Source organism: Cloeon dipterum, chromosome 1 (assembly GCF_949628265.1).
Source record: "Cloeon dipterum chromosome 1, ieCloDipt1.1, whole genome shotgun sequence".
Lineage (NCBI taxonomy): Eukaryota > Metazoa > Arthropoda > Insecta > Ephemeroptera > Baetidae > Cloeon > Cloeon dipterum.
Genome location: NC_088786.1, coordinates 25,821,335 through 25,847,036, shown reverse-complemented (window position 1 = coordinate 25,847,036; position 25,702 = coordinate 25,821,335). Strand labels below are relative to the sequence as shown.

Here is a 25,702-nt window from a genome sequence, read left to right as displayed (position 1 = left end):
GGGTTGGGAATGTTAGGAAATTTTCCTTTTTTTCTGTTCGTCGTCTGAATCGGTCTATGACACTAAATGAGCATGAATTGATTCATGCAATTTGAAATCTGTCGAACAACTCTGTAAATTGTTTATAAATTCGAATTTTTTTCAAGTATTTTACGCGAAATTCACTAAAATTGGCCTGTACATCACAATTATTTTATCGTTGCGTGCTAACGTTTCTAATTTTTTTATCAAGTGGAAACAGATGATTTAGGCGAGTTTAATTGTTAAATTTTGAGCTGCAATTGTGTTTTTTCAGCTGCTCATCCTGTTGAGCTGTGTCATCAGATGCTGACTTCTACAGAGCTTGAGGAAAGATTCGGGCCAGGTATATTTCCAAATATCAGACTTTTCACTGAAACACTGCGAGTGAAATTGACTGGATTTGATGTTAAAAATTCTTTTGGACGCGAAATCCAACTTATTAGATTCGGAAACCCTGGAAAATGATATTATTGGAAAAAGGTGAAGAAAAAAATGGGTCTAATTTAAACTAAAATTTGTCAAAAAATAATTTGTATAAATGGTGATCAAATGGCACTCTAATTTTTTTGTCAAAAAATCGCAACCCTCAATAGGAAGATCTCTGCTATAATATCATCATGAAGCAGTATATTAAATAAATGAGAAAATGAACAATAGAATTTACTGGAACGCACTTATATGGTTTAATAATTGCGTCAAGTCTGTTTAACAAGAAAAAAGAGCCACTTTGGCGCAATGGTTTATGATGCGCGTTGAGTACAGAATGTGCACGCATTTATTGCCTTCCACATAACCCAGTTCGCGGCGGCTTAGCATTAGCACGACACTACTTCATTCCACGAGGAAATGCCGAGCCAATGACTTTGCCCGGCCGGGCCGCGGCAGAAGAGAAATAACGCACGCCACGTCTGCTCAATTATTCAGCAGATTGAGCCTCGTTTATATGATAGTTTGTATCACAGCTGACGTCACCGTGCGCGGCTCTGCGAAAGGCAGCGCGCGTTAATAGACACGAGAGGTTGCTGCTACATTATTATTTGTATTTCTTATGCGGCGCGCGGACAACGCTTACGCTCTTGCAGTGTATTGCTTTGAACACTGCTGGACACTGTTCCGTGCAATTTCGTGTGTAATGGCCTTGCGTGACCGGCTCTCTGATTGCTCACTTCAATTTCGTGTCGTGCCGCTCGCTCTTCGCTGCACCTCCCTTGAATTATTCAATCGCCTTTTTGCGCATCTCGCGACCGCACTCTTATTCTTGATTGTTACCATAATTAATTGAATATTCTTTTCAAAGTGGAATGATAATGCGAAAGCTGGAAAAATCCTTTTGGCCACTGCATAAACTGGAAGATTGAAAAGTTTGCACTGTATATTTTTAAGAATAGATTGCATAGTTAAATTATCTAATCGAGAGGAATCCAAATCTGCCACCATGTATTATTGTTTAGTGTTGCTTCAATTTTTAAAAATAAGAACAAATCTGAAAATTTATTGCAATTTTTTCGTTTTGGAGCCTAAATTTTCAAAAAATCGTCTCTCTTTCCAAACCAATCCTTTTTTATTATTGTCCTAAATGAATCCATTTTATAAGGCCCCTTTAACAGCTATCGAAGCATTACGCAACAGTCAGAGGAAAATCAATTACTTTCAAGGACACGGTCCGGATTTTTACTGTGCATTCCACGTCATTGCGGTATAGAGGAGGAACCAACGCGGTATCAAATTATAGGTTGCACGGAAAGGAGCATCAATTAGCCGTTTTATCACATGCTCATTAAAAATTTTGAGCCATCAGCACTTTGTCCCGTCTCGGGGAGTGACTAAACGAGCAGGTTAGGAAACGGCAGATTTGCAAAGTGAGTTAGTTCATCCACGAGTCGGTTAGTCAGTCACTCAGCGCGGGCAGGGAATTTGGACGCGGCCCAAATCTCTTCTCTCTTTCTCGCCGGTTTTATTTATCTGCCTATGAATGGATCTGGCTTACAATAGAGAGCGAAGCGAGCACGAGAGAAAAAGAGACAGAGAGGCGATCTTAACCGTTTGTTGGCACCGCCAGCGTTGATAATTGAAGACACACCAATAACTCAATTACCATTTGGACGCTCGACGAGAACCAATTAATTTCAGACACTCGAGCCGGAGACCACAAATCATGCACATTGGAACCAACGTGTACAAATAGTTATGCCTGATCAGTCCCTTTTGAAATGCGCGAATTAATCTTGTTCGGAGCTATGGTGAGGTGTGTTGTGCGAAATTGATGCAAAAGCGAGGGGAGGTCATGTTATATTTGACGGCAATCAGCCGGCACGATAGTCATCTGCAATTCAATTAAAGTCTTTGTCTGAGTCACACCACCCAGCAGCAGTCGCGGCAGCAGAGAGCTCCACTCTGCATACACAAAATAACAACTTTGTTATTCCCAGAGCCCTTCAGCCAACCAACCAAGCGAGCGACCAACTGTGTAGCATGCAATCCAATACATCAGTTTGGTTCACAGCCGCAGCGCAGAGCAACAAAGCTTCATGCCAGCGAGCATCACTCTAGTGAGCTTGCACTGCATTTCATTATTATTTATTTTCGCCGGTGCACAGCGCGCACACACAAACTCACGGGTTGTTAGCGACGCGTCGTGAAATTGTATGTGTGTGTTCGTTCACTCCCGCGCTGCTCTTTAGCGTAATTGAGATCTTGTCATTAGATTTCGACTTCACGAGTGGAATTCTCGCGAGATTCGTTACACCGATACCGGCAGGCTAGGTGTCGTGTAGCTTTTTTAGCTTAATTAACTCGTTCTCTAGCGCGAAAACCTTCAAGGAAAGAGCCATGAGCAATTATTGCAGCAACAGCATTGTTTATGAAAGCTAATTTCCAAGAGATTTATTCTAAATATATTATTTTCTTACTGATTGATTAGGAAAATTTTTGGCTCGTGCAATTTTTCGGTGCATTAAATTTCCAGAGCATATATCATTAAAAAAAATGGGTGAAATTCAGAATTATTGCTGACTAGTGCGCTTAATTTTTACAACTATTCTTGCATTAAAAAATGCAGAGAAAATAAAAAATTAAACAGGCATTGAGAGTGTGAAATTTTATCCTTATAATTTAAAGAACTGTACCGCAATCAGCAATTAAATATCAATTAAGACCTCAACTAGCTAATTGCACTTGTAGTTTAGAGCTAACTTAATTTTTATCTTTCCATTCCAAAAAACCAACAAAGCATATATTTAGAATGAGCACGCGGTGAGAGTGTCATCAAGTGCTCGAAATCGTACATATTCCGCATCTGATAGTTGAGCGAAGTGTGAGGTTGACATACAGATTAGTGGCAAAAAAAAGCGGAAATGAGCAACGATCGTAGCGGCAAACACGCTATTTCTGCAGCAATATTCACGCGGCGCAGCAGCTGCATTATTTTCACACACAACAAACAGCATTTTTTGTACTCAGGCAAGGATCGTGTGCACGTTCCGTGCTGTTAGAAGAGCTGTTCTTTACGCCACGAAAACGAGCGCAAAGTATGGAAATTGTATTCACTCATCAGGTATATAAAGTGAGCGTGCTTTGAGATTGTCAAGAAGCAATTTGTTGAGAATTTAAATACTTAGACTCTCAGTAGTTGACGATTTTTCCAGAATAATGCATGTTGCTCAAGACATTCGACAAAAAGCGTAATGAAATTTAGCCATAGAAGATTTTTAAGTTTCATCTTAATTTTTCTTGTGTATTTTTTATACTCTAATACTTTTGTCTGATAGATTTTAAATGAATTATCTACTGTTTATAAAAATTGTCGACCGATTTTTCTGTTCTAATAAGAATATCAAAAATAATAATATTTAGCATCCCACCAATCATGCTCATACTCTTAATCATTAAGTAAACTCTCTACTTTAGGTATATCCTGTAATCAATCATTATCGATATGTATCCTCAATAAAATATCCTGGAACCTATCTGCATTACAGAGAAAATAGAAGCAATTTAACGAAAAGCTTGTTTGCAAATTTTCCAATGAATTTCCCTTTCGTGAAAAAAGAATTTTGTTTTCCTGGTGGAAGGCAACACTTCTTGCGAAACGTTTTAACTGCGGAGTGTGCGTCGCGTCGAGGGAAAACTTGAAAAATTATGTAAATATAAAAAGAGCGAGGCGTTATCCATTAAGTGTGTATAATACAGCGAGCACATCGAAATGCAGAGCCATGCGCGCAGCGAACAATGAAAAACCACCGCCCACCAGCCGAGCCAACTTCCTCAGATTAAATATTTACAAACCAATTTGGTGAATCGGCGCGTCGGTGGGAAATTTTTAAATGCCTTTTAGTGTAACACGAGCAGCGTTTTTAAGCCGCCGCCGCTGGAGGCCGTGATGCGCGAACGAGAGCCGCTTTTTTATTTAATGAAATCAGGTGAAAGGCGTTGATTGCAGCTGTAACTTCGTGGGTGGGACTGTTTTCGGCCTGTCCAAAATAGCATTTAATTGGACAGGTAAATTCCAAGCTATAAATATGGAATATTTTTTCAGAAAAGAGACTTGACTCGACAAAATCGACTTCCCGCCGCATTCGACACGAGACATTATGCATGTGTGCACTTTTCATATTCACTTTGCGTCAATAAAAGCATTGAATCAGCTCATTGGGCGGATATCACAACACCGAGCTAATACGCTGTTCATTAAGTAGGAATGCGCGTCTTGAGCTGGGAGCGCGCGTATCAAATTGCACGCAGGATATGAGAGGTGCAAAACCGCCTCCTCTTACCGGCAACTCCTATTCGCTCAATTATACACTGCTCGCGCGAGCGACTTCCAATGCTCGCGAGTCAGCGAATTTTTTCAAAAGCTCTTTCGATTCTGGCAAGATCAAAAATAATGTGCGAGCTGAATAATAAGCCGAGCGTGAGGCGAATTTCCCTCCGACTCAAAGTACGCGGATTTTAAAATTGCGTGCGGCTTTTTTATTGAAAAATTCCTGTTCTTTATACGGTTAGTGTGTTCGCCCCTCTTTATGATTTTAGTCGTCTGGCATATCGTGCGAGCAGAATATTCACGGAAAGTATTTTATAAGCAGTTAAATTGCGAGAGATCTTTTACATATTTCTTAATGCCCCTGCAGCTAATTTTTATTGGCGGAGTTTTAATTGGCTGCCGGAGTTATTCAATTCATGCAGATTGTTGCGTTTTGCACGTACCATTTAAACCGAAAAAAACTGCGTTCTTTGAACTTCAGCTAATATATTTCAAAAGGAGCTTTGAATTCTTGAATATGAAAAAAATTCCGAATATCGAGCTTAATTGCAATCGTTTTACTCTTTCTAAAAAAAAGATACAAATTTCGTCGAGGACAAGAAGCCAAACAACGGGACCCCTCTGTGGGCCGAGCTCTCACCTTTCGTTATCAATTCTTAGCTTTCAATGGATCAAGCAGCGTGGAAATTTTTTGATACAAAATTTCTATGGGTCTGTTTAAAAAAAAGACCGAAATTAAAAGATTTTTTTGGATCAGACGTGTGTAGGCTTTCATGAAATTGGTAGAAAATGACCAATAAAAGTTTATATCTAGCACCATAGGTGACGAGCTATGGAGCCAACAAACCTTCTATAGCTACTATCAGGCCTTGTGGGTAACAAAAAATGGTTAATTTTTAACCAATCATTGTGAAATTATTTGTTATGCAGACTTTCCTTGACGAATCGATCGAAATGTAATTTTTGTAATTTTGGCTATTTCTCTTGTTTTTTGCGAAGTTAAACAATATTTTACATGTTTGCTTATTAAAAAAGGTATTTTCTATATAGCCAACGGATTGAAATATTAAAATAGAACTGCTGCTAGTAGTTTTTAAGAGATTAGGGTAAATTTCATTATCTGGCTAAAATAGAAAAATAAAATTTTAAATTATTTTGTACTTAAATTAAATTTTCTATGTTACTTTTTAAAATATTTGCAACACCAAAAAATTCAGATGACTACAACATAGAATTTTATGAGCTTTTAAAAATGTTTAACGGTTTCATGAGCCCAAAGTGATAATGAAAAAATTAAGTGGTTTTTCAGAGAGTAAAAAAATGACTCCTAACAGTTTGTCTCACCAATAAGAATTTTTATAAAACCCAAAAATTATCGTGAATGAACAATAATTGCAATTTTAAATCGATTTTTAAGGTATTCTATAAAAATGTCCTGTCCGTAACTCAAAAGCTATGCTAGATACAAAATTTTTGCCTGGTTCATGTCTGCAACAATAATGTGAACAATTGATGCAAAAAAGATATAAGGGGCAGTCGGACCGCGATGTTTACTTGTAAGAAAAAAATCGTAAAAAGCACAGTACCTTTTGTAGGAGTTGCAGACTTAGACTCAAATCTGTGGGCTCCATTGAGCAAGGGTGGCTCTCGGAAGGGGCGAGCGGGCGCTGGAGGCGTCACCTTGGGGGCCGCCGCGTCCCTCGGCTTGGTGGTAAGGTTGAGGGGCTGTTCATCGGTGGCGGCCCCTTCCGCCGCCTTGCCCAAAATGTTGTCGATGAAGTGCGGCGTGGGCCGCTTCGGGGGCCGCGCGTACACGTGAGGATGCCACCAAGTGGGGCAACTGTTGGGCGCGCTGGTCACGCTGACCGTCGTGGCCAGCGAGACGGTTGTGTGCGGCGACGGCGAGGACGACGTCTCGCTGGGCGGCTGCAGGGGCGAGTCTTCGGCGCAGCCCTCAGGGCTGAGGGGCGAGTTGTGGCCCGGACTGGGGGTCGCCAGGGGCAAACGGTGCTCCACCATATGCGCTTGTTGCTGCATCGCCGATGAGTTCATCAACCAGGGGCTGAAACATCACAAGTTCACTTTTTTTCATTTCAAAATAAAAGAAAGGGATCCATTTTCTCAATGGATAAGATGCAATTAAAAAGAGAAATAATTGTTTGGACAATTCCCAATTTCTTGATTATGAAGAAAAAAATGTTTGCATAAAAATTAAGTTACAAATGTTTACAAAAAAATGGTTTTAACAAATTGACATGATGGAAGACACATTTTTCCATTTGCTTGTTCCGTTAGAAGGGAAATTTAAGCATCGTGCAAGGAAGCAGAATCAATAGGACTAACAAAATATTTTAACATCCTTTTTTTATTCTTAATCATAGTGTTGTGACACTCTTTGGCCTGTTACTCGCCTAAGAGGCGCCATGACCAGGCGCCCGTACCAACAAGTCAAGAACCGTTTTGAATTGTGCAAAGGAAAAGAGACAATTAATAGAATCAACTGTAGCACTAGTTTCACCTTCATTAAATTTATTTTCTAAATTTTGATTTTTAAAACCATTATTAATCGGTCCAGGCATCAATCCATTAATTCCCACGCGAACCGGTAAAATTGGATAATTAATTAAACTACGCATTTTTAACTATTTTTTATGAGATAGCGAAATTTTTAAGCCTTTTGAACAAGTCACGTTAAATGCTACAAGTGAGCTAATCGATTAGTCATACATGGAAAAATTTCTCTCACAATCAGAGCAATAATTAATAAATCACACATTTGCGCATATGTAGAAAGCATTGCATAATTTAGCTCAAATACTGCCGATGAGTTAAAACGACTTACGCATGTTTCGAATAAAATGTGGATGATATTAACTTTTACAACCCGCATGCACTCGCTGGCAATTAATTAGACGTAAGCAGGCGCTTAAATCACTCTTTCTTTATAGCACAAATTTCATTCTTGGTGAGGCAGATGACTATCAGTGCTGTTATTATTACTACACGAGAAGGAACAAATGAGTTTATTGCTAACGACTCCATTGATCACTAAAGGGGAAAACAAGGATGTTCTCATATCGGGAGTTTTTATTTTTGTATTGTATGTATGGACATTCAAAATTGACTATTTTCAGCTATATAATTGCTCTCGTACACACAAATATATATTTATTAAAAGGAATCAACCGTATAAGTTACTCCATAAAATCAAGATTTGGCAAAAGAGAAGACTTAATTTAGGTACCGCTTGCTGATATTTTTCTGTGATTATGTATTTTTATCAAATTAAAATATATCCTTGTCAGAAGAAATTGTATGCACCTTCCTCGGTGTGTAGCGGGCAGTTTTTTTCGATATTTCTTCGGAAAGGTCCTGCTCTACTATTGTTTTAAGCCCTAATTCATCAACTTTTGTTTCCCCAATCATACATTTAGCGGTCGAAACACAACTGTACTCTCTCATGGCCTAGAAATTTTCCTAATTTATGATTAATTTTTTTCCTACATAATGGAGAGAGAATGAAGACCTCAACGTCCTGGTCGCGGCAAAATTGCGCAACGTTCAACAAACACCCAAATTTTCATTGTCGAATTGATTGTTGACCTTTTCTTGCAACAAGGAAATTCGCGTTTGGTTGTTGAAAGTTGCGCAATTTTGCCGGGACCAGGACGTCAATTTGTTGATCTCATATCTCAAATGTCACCCTATTTAATTTTTATTATTTTACTAAAGAAAATTGAGCCAAGAAGCCACGCATTTATCGTTTACATAACTGCTTTTTGAAGTATAAATTTACTTTCTCAATTCATAACACACAAAAATCTGAAAAAGGTATCAGTTCCTTGCAAGATTTTTTTTTACCGTAGAGAAAACATTTTTAAAATCAGACCAATCCTAAGTTAAGATAAGCCAGAAGTTTATAATTTCTTTAATATATAAAAATGTGGAGTTACCTCTCAGCAGTGGAAAACCATCGAACCGGGGTCCCGCAATTGGCAATTTGGCGAGGAAGGAAAATCCGAAGCACGCGGGACGAGTGTGCGCGCGCTGCGTTGTGTGCAGAGTGCACGTGCGATCAGCGAGCGAGCGAGGAGCGCGGTGGAGGAGATTCCGCTCGGCTTGCGGGTCCGACACTGACTGCGCCTCTCTCGGCAGCCAGCTATTAGTTGATAGGCGCACTTTGTGATGCTGGCTGGCGCGCCGGGCGGCGCAGTCTCCTCCCAGGCTGATTGCCCAATTATCGGCCACACTCATTTGCCAGCCCCTGAAACCGGCTGTGCCGCCACCACCGCGATGATTTATATCTTTCAGTTTGCCCAGCCGAACGCGGCTCTCAGTTCCGAACGCCTGCCTGGTCGAATCCGCTCTCGCCGATTCGACAAATCCAAGCGCCCCGCCGCACTAGAGCGCTGCATGCGCCCATAATTTCACGCGCTCTCAGAATATGCTTGATTTGTATCATTTACCTGCAATAATTTATAATTATAATTTTATGGTCTGTTAGCAAATTTGAAAGCATAGATTTATATTTAAACATATTAATAAAATATCCATAACAAAGGTTGTTTGCACAAACTTACGTTTAATTTTATTACACACAAAAAAATGTTTTTATTTATGGATAATATTTTTAAAAATTAATTTTTTACAATTGCTGAAACAGATATATGTTTGTGACCAATTACAAAACCACATATTTGGTTTTTTACTTTGTATGTTAAAAATAAGAACAAAATATAAATTTAATATATATATTTTTGTCCTTAACGAAGTTTTTGTAATTGTAGTTGCGGAACAAAGCAGTTTCCCACACTATTAGATTACCTGTTTGTAAAAAAGCATATATCTTTCTGTTCATTTGGTCTTGTGGAGCCGCGATCGTGGCATACTCTTGAAATATTCATCGTGTGTTTTATTTTTGTGACATTGAACATTGGTAAAATTTAATTATTTATATTTTTTTACCTCATGAAATAGGGCCGCCGAAACTGGTCGAGTTAAAAGAAATAACTCTGAAATCAACGAGGATTAAGTCTAATTGTTAATAATTTACCCCATTAAGACGTTAAGAATGACAATTTTTTCTCAAAATAGAAGCAGCTGTGTTTGGAAGATCTGTTCCTACTGGCTGCCCATTGTCAGAGATGGCAAATCTCTGTGGGAGCGGTGATTGCTCGTAACTTCTTTCAATTATGAAATGCAAATTTTAGTGTTGAAAAAGTCGATCAATCAATTAAATAATTAAAATTGAACCCTTTGTCGGAGGTTGCGTGCAATCACCGCTGTCGCAGCGAAATGGTAGTTAGCGGCTATTTGACTCAAAGTTTCTGAGAAAGTTATCAGTGAGACTTGAAAGCGCACCGGCGACGACTCGCCAATTGCTGGTTTGCCACCTTTCCAGTAAATTCAGGACAAATGTCTGGCGTTTCAATCGGTGGTTCAAAGATGGCCCAAGAAGGGGCCCAAGCTCCTCTGCGGCCAATCGGACCCCATGTTATTGGGTACCCCGGTGAGCTCAAAGCCCTCGGGAAGTGATAAGCAGAGGTTCCAGAAAAGTGTTGCCTAAATGTCAAATATTATAAAATAAATATCATTTTCGTTATATAAAAAATTTGAAGAATATTATGCAAATTTTATTCCTCAACTGCACTCGAATGCTGAAAATTGGCCCTAAATTAAAAAGTGATATTTTACTCATTTTTGCCATTTTTTAAGTTTAATTTTGTGTCTATTTTGAAAAAAATGGAATGAGTTAACGCAAGCAAAAAGCTATAATTATGATCAAACAAAAAATCTCTCAGCGTCAACAAACAAAAAATCGCCATTAAATTTAGAACTTTGCTTCGGTTCCTCCACAAGGAAAAAGTACGATGCTGTCGTTGTATCTTAAAATCTCAAGTTTTGCAACATCAAATACCAAAAACTGCCACAAAGGGACAAAGGAAGGATGTTGGGGGTGAATTTGCTCCGTCGCAGACCTCTAACCCGGTGAGCTGCGACGCTGGCCGAAACGCTTGCTGAATTAACATGGGAAGGGAGAAAAGCTCTCAACACATTTAAACTGCACTCAAACGCTTCTGGGGGCTCGTTTAGAAGATCAATGATCCTCCCCCTCATCCGCCAACTACTACACACTGCTGCTGTGTGATGATGAGCAGAAGTAACCGTGTGCGCCGCCGCCGCCGTCGTCGTCGTCGTTGCTCTCTGCTATTTGCGTTCCGCCTCATTTATTGTGCGAGCGGAACGGATTTTATCACATTATCTGCGTCTAATGTGTTTAATTCCAGTGGGCGGATGATTGCTCGGCGCAATTCGCGCGCGGGCGCGCGGCATTTTATGGTGTGGCCCCGTGGAGATTGTCCCGAACACCATTAAGCCCCTGAATCAAACGGAATTGCTCTTGGCAACAGCCTCGGCCTCGGCCACTCTCTGCGCGCACAAAAGCCGAGCATTGAGACGTGCAATTCACTTCTTAAAGAAAATAGCCGCCGGCGTTGGGAAATCAAAGAAAGTGGTGCGCCGCCTCTCGACGCAACGCACCGTTTTGCATTTCTGCCCCGCGTTTCAAATTAATTCATTACCAAAACTGTTCTTCCCAGCCGGATCCCCTTTTGTGCGGCGTGACAAGCACACACTTATTCATTCTCCCTCTTGCGGTGCCGCCGTCGGGTTTTCGCAATTTGCATTTTGTTTTTGAATTTTTAATTTCGCTACAGCAAACCTTGGAAACTTTGGATTAATTCCCGTTTTTCACGCTAATTAATCTCTCATTGCGAGAGTTTCGAATGCAGAAATAATAAAACGGCAGGGAAATTAGCTGCCCCTCTCAAGCTGCAGGCTGCAGAGGTAATTAAGCGAAGAACTTCTTAGTTTTCAGCCCGTTTTGTTTTTGGAGAATTGTGCTGTGCCAAAGTGCAGTTTACGGCTTGCGTATCGGGGCGCCGGGAAATAAAACGAGCAAACCAGAAGTAGCAGGCACGGAGGAAGCCAGCAGTTTAGTGTTTCAAGCCGGCTAATGAGCTTTTTAAAAAGGCCATTAACATTTCACAGAAGGGCACGGCAACTGGGGGCGGCACGTCTCAAAGTGCACACTACCTAGGGGTCTGTCAAAAGTTTCACATCGTTCTTATACACTCATCCGAGCTGTCAGACCTTCTTCTATCTTTTATACACACACCAGCTGGTGCAGACTTCTTCGCCAACAACACCGAGAAATATGGTTTATGTATGTGCCAAGCCAACAAGCATCTCTTCCTGCAGCGTGTTAAAGATCTACTTACCAGATTTTAGCGTGCTGTTCATTTTGGCGGTGTCTTTTTGAGCTGCCGCACAGGGAATTTCGTGCAGGAAGCATGTGTGACTATTAAGTCAGCCGGGATTAAATATTTCTCACCAAATGTGTATTTTCCGAAGTCCTTAAACCCCCCACCTTGGGTTAAAACTATAATTAGACTTTACAAACTCATGTTGTCCTGTCATCCCACTTCGCAAAACTGAAAAATTAAATGGAAGATAAACCCATGCACTCTCTATCAAACATTGTTTGCTTTTTTTGCCCAGCCTAACAAAGTGGTTGACAGTGGAGAGGGATATGGGCCCGTTTTTATGGATTTGTTGATATAAAATATTAATTGGAATTCAAACATCACTCATTTATTTTTATATATAGAAACGAGTGTTGATGTTCCCAAATTTCGAATGGAAATGTCACCTGTGAAAGTAGAAATTATTTTAAAATCAATTTAATAATCATAATACTTGTTACATCATCTTCCGTGTCATTGACTGACTAATCTAAAGTTCTTTGAATCAGCTTACTGTGCTCCCAAATCGCCAACTCGATGCTGAAATAATTGCAATATTAACTAATTTGAGTATAGTTCATTTTTTGCTTTCCTGCTCCAACAATCGTTTCGCCTATCTCTTTATTTTATCTCTTATGCAAAAACACTTGTTTGCTATCAATTCCCGCATATTAATATTCCTGAAATGTTCAAGCCAGTTGCTCGCTAGTAATCTAGATCTACATACGTAAAACAAAAAAAATCCACTTCGGTCTCATGAAAGATAATAGCGTGTCTGGAGTCCATAAGTATAAACATTTTCATCCTGTGACAAATTGGGTCTCATCCATATAACAGGACAGCATGGCAAGCCAAGCCGAGCACCAACTAAATTGCCGTATGTTTTTGCACCCTCTCGTTGGCAAAAGTGGCATTAAAACAAATAAATAGCATCCGACCCGCCTATACCGTGTCGGCGGCGAGCGACGTCAGTTAATTCAGCAGCCACTTTAAACCTTTTCGCGCAAAAGCTGCTGCTGCTGACTGCGATGCCAAAATGAGATCATCACGCTATTTGAGTTTCAGCACACAATAAATTAACAACTTTGCAATCGAGCTGCGCGTGCGGCTGGCTGAATATAAAATCTATTATATCACTCTGAACAGCAACCGTGCGCGCACTATGCAACTAAATGTGTTTGATTGATGATGGCGATCGCGGAAAGTTACGAGAGCCCCTGTTGGAGAGCTAATTGCGCGTTGGTGGAGCTGGAGAGGAGAAACAACTGCGCCGCTGTTGCGAAATAACAAACCGATGAAAAAGTGGAAGAGCAATTTGTTTAGCCGTAAAATGCACTTCCACTTCCAACCATAGCACAATCGCGAGCGACGCGAGCTGTGGATTCATTTTCCACCAACTCAAGAGTGCAGCGAGCTATTTCTTCCAACATGCGGTTGTATTAACTCTACACAGAGATAAATCTAAATCGAGGGCAACTAATCATATAGGAAATCGCAAAACCCCTCATAGCTACCCATTCAACTATTATTTAACGTATTAAACAGAGTCGATTTTCCCGATAGGAACAAAAAATATTTGTAGTTATATTCCGGAAAAAAGGGGAAACACTGTAATCTATAGTATTTACTAGGCAAATAGCTGGTACAACCGTCTCAAATGATCTAAAAAGGTTAATTGTGCTGATATCGTGTGGCTCTCTTCAACAACAGCAGTGTAAAGCAAAAAGCATTTGACTGTTAGAGAGAGTCACATTACATCACAAATTGACTTCCGTTCCTTTTTTATATCATTTTTTACATTTATACCAGGAGTTGCTTTTATAAGAATATACGTTCCATGATGAAAAGTGCAATCACCGAAATGAATGCATTTTCAGCAAATAAATTTTTAAATAGGGAATTCTTTCAAAATTGTATTTCCAGTTGCCAACGACACCGACGACGTTTTCTCGGGTTTGTCGTGTTATAATTACATCTAGTGCTGGGCCGAGTGCATCTCTTTTGGGGTGGCAGTGTGGTTGTTTTCAGTGCCAAGTCGAGATAAATGCCGGCAAGTGTGTTTTTAACGACTGCGTTGCGCCCGCAATAATACGAGGAATTTTTTAAATGCCCGCCGCTGCCGCCGCCACTTCGAGATCAGCAGCCATAATTAGGAGTGTCACAATCACAGCCTGGTGGTTTTACTCAAAGCTCCGAGGTTAGACAACTGTCGACCTTAACATCCCTTCATATTTCAAACGGCACTGCAGCGCCTTAAGATCTGACAGCGTTTCCGAAACACTCGCTAGCTCGTTTGCTCGATGAGCGGGGCAGTGAGAGATCAAAACGGGAGAAAAGAAACCGCGAATTCACTTGGGACTCGAGGCAGAGTGAAGAGCTTTGCCGGCTGTTTCCAAGAGCGCTATATGGAGGTTTAAAAACGAATCCATTGCATTTATCTTTTGCCAGAATTTCCTGTGGAATGGGAAGGCCTTTTTATACTAAAGAATCGTTAAATTCAAGTCCTTTCGTTCCAACAAGGAAATTCTACCCTTAAATTGACAAGTAGTGACCTCATTAAATTCGGGCAGCCTGTCGTAATGTAAACCAAATTTAGTGGTCGAATGTTTTTCGATTTGACTAATTTAGCAATTTACGGAGCTTATTAAAATGCGATTTTTGTTAAAAAAAATATTCTAAAAAGAGCTAATTCAAATTTTTATAACATTATTCCTGAAGAAAAATATGGAGCTAGGTGACTTATTGACAATGAGAATAATTATAGCTATCATCTTTAACTATTATTGAGCTTTTCGCGATTTTCCAGCCAATATCGAAATTGAATAATAATATATTATTTTCTGGAAAGTAAAAAAAGAGTCATCGATCGATTTGTCTCGTCTCATAAAGTTATCCCTTTATAAATCATGTTCACTTAAAAAGTACACCTCACTTGTCAAAACTGACCTCAAGTAATAAGAGCATAAAACATAATTTTGGCCGTATTCAATAAAGGCACATTTGTTTCCCGCTGCTGCATTCGTGCAAGTAATCAGAGTATTGCGATAATAATGCACGGAGAAATGAGCAATCTTAAGTTGAATATTTCATTTTGACAGTCTGAGTACTGGTATCAATTGAGTGCTCGCTCACGACACAGCAGCGAATAATGCCATGGCGTGCTCAGACAGGCTAATTAATGGGGCGCATAATCAGAGAGGGGTTAATTACTTAGAATACTTGCTACCACGTCTCCAATCGCTAGCCACGGAGGGGTTGCGTCGAAAGGGGGTGGGAAGAAGGAGGCAGTGCCCTTGTTTTAGTACCATTTAACAAAAATCCCAGCTGTAGTTATTCTTCCAGGGAGTGAGAGTGTGCATAAATAACAAATTTTAGCCATAAAAAATCCCAATTGAAAGTAATAATATATATATATATATATATATATATATATATATATATATATATAATTCTATTTTTCACTTCTGGTGATTAATTTACACCACGGACGCCTAGAGTCTTGGTGCATAGGCAACCGGGACGGTACACAGAATACACAGGTTGCCTAACTTCAGTCATGATCAAAGGGGATCCCTTCCTCGCTGCAGCAAATTTAATATTCATGGAATAAAATCTGGGCGCATTAAAAAGGAAAAGATTTGCCGGTCGGATGTAAAAATTTTTGAGAGAGAGCAAGTGGCATTTAATAAAGGGCCGAGAAAACGCGTTCAGCTTGAAATATAAGCGGCGCTCTCGCGGAGAAGAGAAAAGAAAGAATCAAAGCCTCGAGGGAGACAGTCGCTAGGAGGGAGGGAACATCATCGCACGCGCAGAATTACAGCTCAACTTTTATAATTTAGCAGAGCTATTGTGACGCAGGAGGAAATTTTCATGCTGCGCGACGAATTATGGATCGCGCTTGCCATAAGACCAGCTCATTCATTGAGCGCGACGCAATTTCCCTGCACACTCAAACGACAACAAATGGCCACGCGAGATAAGCAGACCGCATGAACTCGGCCAACTTTTAATTGGCACTAAACGCTACCCTGGCTTACCTTTCCTCGCAGCTCTCTAAGACTGTAATTTCGAGCTCAAATTTTTTGAGTAATTTTCCACTGCGAGAGTAAAGCTAATTTCTTTCTGGCAATTTTGGAAATAAAGAATATTTCTTAACTATGGGTTTGCAGAGAGAATTTGGATCTTCATTCAACATTTTTCTGTAAATCAAATTATTTCGCCATCTGAACGTGTGGATGAGAAATATTTGTGACTTGTCTTCGTGAATTTGAGAATGTGTGTAAGCAGGCACTTACATTTGCTCAGCCCGGTAGGAAAAATAAAAGATTTCGTTGCTCATCAAGAGCGGGCACGTCTAGTTTGAGGTGGTTTGACCACGATGATTAATTTGCCAAGAAGTCGTTTTATACTAAAATATATCAATTTTAATAGTTATTTTAAATTATGATCATGCCATAAACATTTTCTGATCCAAATCCAGGAGCAAAGACAAAGGTAAGATTTACATTTACTCCAACCCAGATGAGAACAAGTAGTATTCTTTATAGTATATTAATAATAAATTACCCCTTTATCAAAAAGTTAAATGATTTTTACTATACCTCAACAGCGCAGATTTGTTAACCGCAGTCAGTTATTATTATTCCCTCAGCGTCAAGTGCTCAAAGAGCCTGGTAAATCTGCACTTTTCATTCTAGCATCCCACTTTCTAATTAGAAGCATCAGTAAATCCAAAATTGCGCTCTCGTCGGCACCACTTGCTGTTTGCACAGACTGGGAACGCAATTAACACCATCAGTGGTGCGGTGGAAATCACTCTTGGGATTATTCACATGGCGCGAGAGCCTATAGTATGAAAACGCGCCGCCTGTGCTGAAGTCGTATAAATTTGCGCTTGCGTTTGGTTTTTAATAATAACAGCACATCTATATTTTGTCCACTATAATACCGTTCTAAAAAATTTGTTTCGTTTTTATCTATTTTTCTACCGAGCTGACTGGCCCAATGCCCGGTTTTCTGTGAATTCGCCCGCTGCATCGGTCGTTATAAAATTCGCTGTGCGGTCGTTTGTCAGTTGAGTACGGGTACAAAGTTGAGCAGATGAAGCACGAAGTGATGCACAAGGCATGCCAGTAATTACATCGCTGTGGACGAGAGGCAAATATTAAATGCAGCGCACATCCACAGTGCTGCGCAGAGTATTATACTCGCTGTGCCAGCCAGCACAAACATGCACAAAGGTCGTTAATTCATCACTAAAGCCATTATGGGATTGAGTAATTCAGTGTGTTGCAGCCTGCTCATGACAGCCTTCCATGTTGGCCTCAAACAGAAACACAAACTCCAAAGGTACCATAATTATCGCCATACCTACTCGCATTCCGCAGCTTTGGAAACATCACCTACACACCTACTAACATTTGACAATAAGCGAGAAATAAATAATATGTTCTTGTTCGTAAACCCACAAAGACAAGAAATATGGTCAAAGATAAATTAAACCAGGTTGTCAACACTCAAAGAATGCATTTTGTTTGAACAAGATTTAATCTCATTTCCACCAAATTTTGTCACTTATATTAATTTTCCCCAATTTGTTGAGCTGATTCCTCCAGTCGATTAATTCTGCGTATAAGTGATGAATTACGGTGAGATAATATTGTTCTAACTTCAAAAAGAGTGGTGAATAATAAACAAGTCCTGTTAAGTTCCGCGAAATATCCACAACTGTGGCCTGAGCTCTCGTTGTATGAATGTTGATCCGTGCGCTTTGCGGAGGCATATATATAATTGTAATTCATTGTAATTAGCTGCAGCCAATTACACACGTACGTCAAAGCGAGTCAAAATATGAAATGATTTAATTGATTCTGCAGTCAAAGTGACATCGCTTTGAACAAAAGCCAGTCGAGCAAACGCAAGAGAGAGCAGATTGTAATTATATGCGCTGGAGCGGTCGTCAGCGGCTAATTGAAAGATCCGCAAACTAATCAAATTAAATGTGCGCGTATATTCTCGCCTGCGGCGTTGGCGCGACACACACGCACACTTTATGCGCGCAATTCTGATGAATAAATAACGTGCGCGCAACATTTGTGCCGAAAATAAACTCGCCATGGCAGTTTATGCAAATAACGAAACAACAAAAATAAAAGTGACCAGAACGCAGTGCGCGGAATGGTTCTGCCGAATTTGTTATTTCGATCATATTATTTCAATCATTCGTCGCGTTTGTTGTTTTTGCAAGCGGATGTTACTTTTTTAGATCGAACGTGATGGGAAACGTATTTTAATTAAAATCAACCGCGCATTCGTGACAGCAGTTTAATTTTATAATCCATTCTGCCTCAGGTGAGTTTCGATAAAATAATTTTAATCATGCGCTTTTGTTATTGGTGCATTTTTATCGGAAAATATCCAACAAAACTAATTATGATGAATCCCCACGTAGGTCAAGCAGGGAATTTCCGTTAAAACGTTTCCAACTTGCAGCTTCCTAGAAATGATCTCGCGGAGGTGTGTGTTTGCGCAGCTGGTCCACAGTAAATTATTTACCTCACACGTAATTGGTTTCTCGCGAATAATGGCTGATACGTGCTCACTCACTATTGCTCATTTGCTCGGAGCTGTGTGTGTATTCAACAGTGCTGGATTATGCAGCATAATGAATCAATTAATTTATGTGCGTGACAATTGCTAATACCAAAAGGTAATTAATTTCCTCTGGCAACATCAATCAAAACGCTCTAGGATTAAAATATGAATATTAATTGAAATGCATATACGTCTGCGATCTCTGTCCTCTGTCGCTATATTATAGTTTATCGCAACCAAAACACAAAGCGTGCGGATCAGCACTCGCTTCTTGTCGCACGTTAATTACCTCCCGAGCACTGCGCATAATTAATTATTGGCGCGCTTACCTATTCATTTACTGGTCATTGACTTGAAATAATGATCATTGTGTTGTGAGTTAACCTCAGTCCACTGGATGTTAATTGAAATCATTAACAAATATAATTATAATTCACTTTACATACGTTACATTTGGATAAAACGTCCGCGTTATTTAAAAAAATTATGCATATTTGAAGGGAACTAATCAACATCCTTTGTGTTGCTAATCCCTTTGATAGTTGTGCTAATTTAATTCTGGCCAAATACATACTCATTTAGTCTTTGACAAAAGAAAGACAAAAGCTAATTAAAATTTTTAAATTTGGGCAATATTTTGTTTTAAAGCCAATTATGATAGCTTGTTTTAGGAAGAAAACTATTGTTAGTTTCAGACGGTTTCTTTGCTGATTATGGTGTACAGAGAACACATAACAATAATACCAGAATGTTATTATCTGCTACCGTTTGCTAACTAATATTAGATAATAAATATTTCAACAGAACAAATTTAATGTATGTATTTAGTCGAGACTATGGGACGTGTAAACAAGTGAACTTAGAGACCTTATTGATATTGTTAAACAAAAAACCACGAAGTGATTAATGGACAGAGACTGATCTTCATCGCACACCTCAATTTTTCTGTTTAATGTAAATTGCAAATTATATTTCAATAATAAGAGCTGCCTTGTTGCATATAAGTAGCATTATCAGCCTACAATTCTTCGGAATTGGCTATACTTTTAATGTTTTTCAATATTTTTCCCCTAAAAAAGACTGTTTGTCAGTGCAACGTTCAAAGCCTGCTTAACAAGTTAATGTTTCAATTGGCTTAAATAGAGGTCTTTCATTTCATACCATCTTATTTAGAACGGTTTAATTTTCTTGAAGAAAATCGCGTAAGAAGCTACAAAATACTAATAATATGCGGTGAAACCGGGCTATCTGTGTCTTAAGTTCATTTTTTCACGAAAATCGATAATTCAAAATTAGAGACATGAGCAAAATTAATTCCCTATAATGTCTGGCCCTATTTATATTTATACAAAGTGCAGTTTTTATAATCATGAATAGCTGACGTTTTTTCCAAATAGAATATGTGGCAAAGCAAACCCGTGCTCTCTGAAACCAAGGAAATTGTATAGTTGAAACCTTCGTATATATTTCTCTGTATGCGATCTATTTCTGCCGGCTAACTTATATTACAAAGTGTATTTACTCTTTGTTCCAACCACCAATCATTGACATTGAGTCTGTTATTGAAGACAGTATACAAAGCCGCAGGCTAAACTCAGCTCCGTTCATGAAATCAATAAACCCGAGAGTAATTACATTTAACTTGGAATCTAGTTCGGTTTAGCAACCTTTCTCAGAGGCTACGCACGCATCCATTTAAGATTTAAGTATGAGTTTAGGGGCATACATGCATAATTATGATACACGAAGTGCGCGAGTCGGTCTGGGTGGCTTATCAGCAGCTCAGCTCGGCATGATTGGTGCCTACTTAGCTGTGCACAGAGAGCGAGAGCTAACTGCTGGCGCGCCGCCGCCGCTACCGCTGCTTTTAGCTGCAGTGCCGTGTCTAATTAACATGGGGGTATTAATTAAATAGCTTTGTCCTCATCCATCCAATCTGGCTGAAATCTCAGGAGGATGAACGAGCGGCGGTTCCGTGTGCTGCGCTCTGCTCTCTCTGTACACGGCGCGCGGCGGTCTCACTGCAGGATGTAATCAAAATTGCCTCACTCGCATGCACGGGACCTACACACACGTTAATTTGCTTCGATCTGCAAAGCAAACATCTCGCGGGACTTCATTTATACATGTGCGTATGTGTGCTGATTACGCCGACACACACTCTCATCGCTCTAATGTTTGATTAACACCCGCGCGCACGCCGGCGTGTGTGCCTCAATGTGCCGTGTGTTTGAAGTTCGCACCCGCAACAGCGATATTTCTATTTTGATTCGTGTGTCGTACTCCTCGAATCGTGCAAATATTTTTAGCGTGCGGTATTACTGCCATGATTTAATGGTGCGTGAAATCGGTGTGCGGGAACAGCAAGAAAGGCGCATAAATAGCACGTGAATGTGACTGCTCCGTGCATCAACACCTCTTGTGAATTCTATTGCGAAATGCAGACTATTCTAGCGCCGGGAATTTCTCATTTTATATGCATAAAATATTTTTAAAAAGAGGAATTTCTATATATAAGTGATATATTGAGAACTATACCATTTGATTTGCAACCATTCACATTATTTTCTAAATATAGATATTGAATGAATAATGAATATTGTGATCGTGATCCCTATTTTAACGAGAGGTATACTGGAAAAAACCAGCAAGGTCTGAATAACTTTATGACAAATATAGAAATACAAGTCAAAATCACAGAGATGAAAAATTGATTGATATAGACGACACAAAATGGCAAACAAGTTGTACGGCTAGACGAAGAAAATGGGAAGCCTCGGGTGTGTTGAATTATATTATGCCAATTGTGAAAAAAATGGCTTGAGTTTTTGTAGTTATAAAAGTAGATAAAAAATCTGCTTCAAAATTAAAATTTTTTGTTTCTTCCATCGCAGGTTGCATAGCCGACAGGCGGCAACTACAAAATTTATGTTCAAATGGGATTAAAAATATTGATTTTAGGATATTTGAATGTTCAACATGACTTTTGTCCCAACAATCGGTGAACCAAAAACATGACATACAAACGCATTTTAAAAAATCACTTATTCCTCAATAATTTTTGTATTGTAGGTTGCTGTATCGATTATTTACTTTTCCACTATTTGGTAGCATCTCACATGTGAAAAATATATTTTATAATCCAATCGTAGCATGTTATAGTCTTAAAGATAAATGTTACAACAAAAGGGCTGCTATATATATTTCAAGAATGAAACTGACAGAAATAAATTTGAATCATTACGCTCGTCTTATCTTGCTGGGAATTTTTTTGTAAATTTTTCACTCTTTTGTCCTTCTCTGTTCTCGACACACCAACAAAACTTCTGTTCTGCAAAAACATAGCAAGAATTAAGCCAGACACTCTCCATTGATGTGGTGGGTAAACCTTAATAAAATTGGAGTCAATGAATAATCATTTTTATTTTATATTCCAACCTGCAGAGAAATAAAATATTTTAAATCCAGAGATGAGCTCATTTTAGCGTTTTTAGAGATAGTGAGACCCTTTCCCTTTTTTCTGCTCTCGTGACAAATAGTCAGGCGCGGTGGTTTCCCCTCCTCGGCAGAGCTTTCATTATTTGACTTGTTCTCTCACGGTCTCGGAGGTAAATTGAAAATTCTGCAGTAATAATGGTAATTGGTGCTGTCAGACGACCACAGCGGGATATATGTATTTAGTGACTTTTTGCTCCTCTTCAATTCCAGAAGCTGTTTTGTTTGCAGAATGTAAAATGAGCCTGCATGTTTTCTGCTTTTTAATCGCTCGGCTGAGATGCTTATCTAAGTCAGGCAGACCTCACTGCTGGCTGCCCAGCTCAATTAATTGAATATTAATTATCTCCTTGGCGAGCGGTAGCACTCGGAGAAAAGTTGTGGAGATCAAATTTTCGTCCTCTCTCTCTCTCTCTCTCTCTCTCTCTCTCTCTCTCTCTCTCTCTCTCTCTCTTCGCAATTAATGCCATCGCGCGATATATAGCAAAGTTAAGCTTTCGATATTTTCAAAGGCGGTCTCAGCACCAAGTAATTTTATTGGATTGAGTTGGCAGCCCACGCGTGAATAATATTTTAATAAAGCGGCAGCCTCTGAATTTCTTGCTACATTTCTTATTTTTGCCTGTTCCCGTCCGTGCGGTTTATCTGAAGCTGCGATCTCGGGCGAGCCAAATATATGCGGAGGGTCTTGAAAACCTGTTCCCTTACAAGACTCGCACTTTAATAGGATTTATATATTATTTCAAGAGACCACACGGTGAAGAAATTAAGCACCACAAGAGCAGGGTTATTTATTTTGCCGGCTAAATTTATTTTCAAAATCCTGGCATTTATCAAACAAGCGTCAGCGAATATGTATATTTAACAGGAGGAAGTGAATGATTTTAAGCAAAGATCTGAACAGGCTGATAGTTACAACATTCTGCATTATCGGTCCTAGCAATTGGTAAATTGAAACAGTTTTTTAGATGGAATTACTGAGCTAAGATAATTAACCTCTTCAGAGTGGAATTAATAACAAAATAAAACCAAAAGATTATTATTAAATTTCAGATTTGACCAAATTTAACTGTCCATATTTTTTCACTTGATTTGATTTCAATTCATGTCATCGCATTGTATCCAAAGGAAGGACGATGGACAGGTGAGAGGGGGCAAACTGCGCAATAGATTTGAGTGCTGAATGTGGTTAAGAAAATGAATTTTGTTGCCGTGATTTCAAGGAATTTCAGCAAAGAAGGCATTTTCATCAACATTCAAGACAAAAACCACACAGTTGGGATTTTAGATATTATATAACTGCAGCAAGCGCGATTTCACACAAATCTTTGATGATTTTTTAGGTTTGATCTAGATAAAGTCTTGTTAGTTCGTGCCCTTAGCACTTTAGCAGTGCTCGAATGATGTGGTGAATGTTTTGTTGAACTAAAATGATTGCATAAAAATCTGCTGATATTTTAGCAAATTCCTTTATTTTACAAAGATGAACTATTCTATTAATTACACCTGAATTATGAACTAATTTCTGCTAGAACTGCTTCCAGCAGTGGATTTCAATGATCCGAGCCTTGCAGTTGTTTCCTGAGACCAGGGGCTGTCAAATGCAGTGGTATCTTGATCCACAAGATGAGTGTACTTGGTGCGACCGGAGCGACCAAAGTTCTTAACTTGCATGACTTTGGGCAGAACTGATTTGTCAAAGTGATCTTCCAAAGTTGCTCCAGAGAAATCTCGTTTGTACACCTCGTCGTCTTCGTCCTATTGAGGTTTAATTCAGCGAGTGTCTATTTAATTTTAAAAAAGGCATCTTACCAAGTAGAAAACACCACGATGGAAGTACTTCTGCAAGAACTTGTATTTGCCCTTGATGGCTTTGTTGGTGATGAGCTTTGGCCTGTTCCTCAGCTCCTGTCTCCTCTGTTCTTCAGTCATATTTCTCAGTCGCTCGATTTCAATTCGTTCCTTCTCCAACTGTTCCTTTTCATCCTTGTCTCGCTTCACTCTCTTCAGCTCGCGGATCTTCCACGCCTCATACTCCAGCTCGTCATTTTCGTCGTCAGTGCAGACGTCATCAATTTTAGCACCTTCAGTGGCTCCAGTAGACTTTTTGGTGGCGTTTTCTTTTCGAATTTCTTCTTCTACCATCTGAAATTCAAAACATCGCACACTTGTTGGAGCATTTTACTGTTTTATCCATACCTTGATGGACTGGCGCTTTCTCTCCTCAGCTGCTCTCTTGGCTTCAATCTCAGCCAGCCGTTCTTTTTCTTCCATTTTTTCCTTCTCGGCCACGGTAAGTCTGTCTCTTTTCCGCACAAAAACTGGCTTCAAGCGAGGTCCCAAGTCCTCTTCCTCAGAATCTGGCAATGAACAAGTTGGATGGATTTTCTCTCGTAGTCTTGAGCAAATTACCTGTGTACTCTTCATACTCCGAAGTGTCTTCTGACGATTCTTCCTGCTTAATTTCGTCAACGTCCATTATGATTTCAGTTTCCTCTTCCTGTGTCCGCTTGTTCAGCAGCTTCTGTCGAATCAGCGCCCTCCTCCTCTCCATGTCCTCTTCATTGACCTCATCGTCTTCGTCACTCTCCATCGCGTCCCCAGGTATGACAACCTTCCCCATCGACGTCTCCATTTTTTCATCTTCTGACGACGAACCCTCCAATATTTCTGGTTCCACCATGGCTCTACAGATAAATTATGAATCAATCTACAAATATGACAAAGGTTAAATAGCACACCTCCTCCTAAGTCTTCTGGCGGCAATGTCAGCTTCATCGTCCTCTTCATCTTCAGACTTCTCCTGCTCATTCCTCTTCAAACGCTCCAATCTTCTATCCTGGACCACTTCAACAATCTTCTCACTCTCTTCCTCTCTAGACCTAACACAGAAATCAATAAATTGAATTTGACTGCCTCTTAACAAAATACGAAAAGCCCTTTTAAGTTTAAAAATTAAATTAAATTATGCTTGTGCACCTTTTGCCTTTTTGTGTTTGAATGAAATCTTCGTGATCTGATTCCTCTTCAGAACTCGAATCTGGAGCATAGTCGGGTCTTTTTCCAGAAATATAGCGATGGACTTTCACCTTTTGCATAGTCAATTCGCCTGAAATTGACAAAGTTAAAATGAAATAATTATTGAGACATTGGAAGAGTGAAATTTAAAATTTGAGATCCTTACCTTTTTTATTTCGGACAGGGATGGCTCCCGCCGTACTCTGAATACCCCCAATTGCTGGTTCCGTCATTTTGACTAAATTATTTGCAGCGTTTACGAGACAAATTTCTAAATTTCTTCCAATTTTACTAGTAAGACACACTTTGTTTACGTATCTGTGTGCACTGCTGTTTCGAGCAAGAGAGTCAAGAGACAAGAGATCAACACCGCAACAGAGCCGCCATCAAGTGACCGTCGTCGGAACTCTTGGTGAAATTGTTCAAAGATTGTGATTTTAAATTTTTTTCATATTAGTGCAATAAAATGTTTAAAGGAATCCTTAATTGTGGAAAGTTGTGTGTCTCTTAT

At 39.5% G+C, this 25,702-nt stretch overlaps 2 protein-coding genes across 2 annotated transcripts in view; both read right to left on the bottom strand.

Moving 5' to 3' along the window:
- NK7.1 overlaps window positions 1–9,021 on the bottom strand; it is a 64,306-nt gene extending 55,285 nt beyond the window's left edge. Inside the window, exons 1-2 of the mRNA XM_065497131.1 lie at window positions 8,734–9,021; window positions 6,367–6,842 (exon numbers count right to left, since the gene is read on the bottom strand). Coding sequence (XP_065353203.1) covers window positions 6,367–6,832 — 466 coding nt within the window. The 5' untranslated portion in view covers window positions 6,833–6,842; window positions 8,734–9,021. The remainder of the gene's footprint in view (window positions 1–6,366; window positions 6,843–8,733) is intronic.
- A 14,597-nt stretch (window positions 9,022–23,618) lies between these two features.
- On the bottom strand, window positions 23,619–25,518 carry Mfap1 (Microfibril-associated protein 1). The gene is made up of 7 exons (XM_065492573.1): window positions 25,358–25,518; window positions 25,153–25,282; window positions 24,915–25,055; window positions 24,586–24,860; window positions 24,373–24,533; window positions 23,986–24,318; window positions 23,619–23,931 (listed from the first exon to the last, which is right to left on the bottom strand). Exons 1-7 carry the CDS (start codon window positions 25,422–25,424, stop codon window positions 23,692–23,694), a joined length of 1,347 nt encoding a protein of 448 aa, XP_065348645.1. The 5' UTR covers window positions 25,425–25,518; the 3' UTR covers window positions 23,619–23,691.
- Window positions 25,519–25,702: the final 184 nt, after the last annotated feature.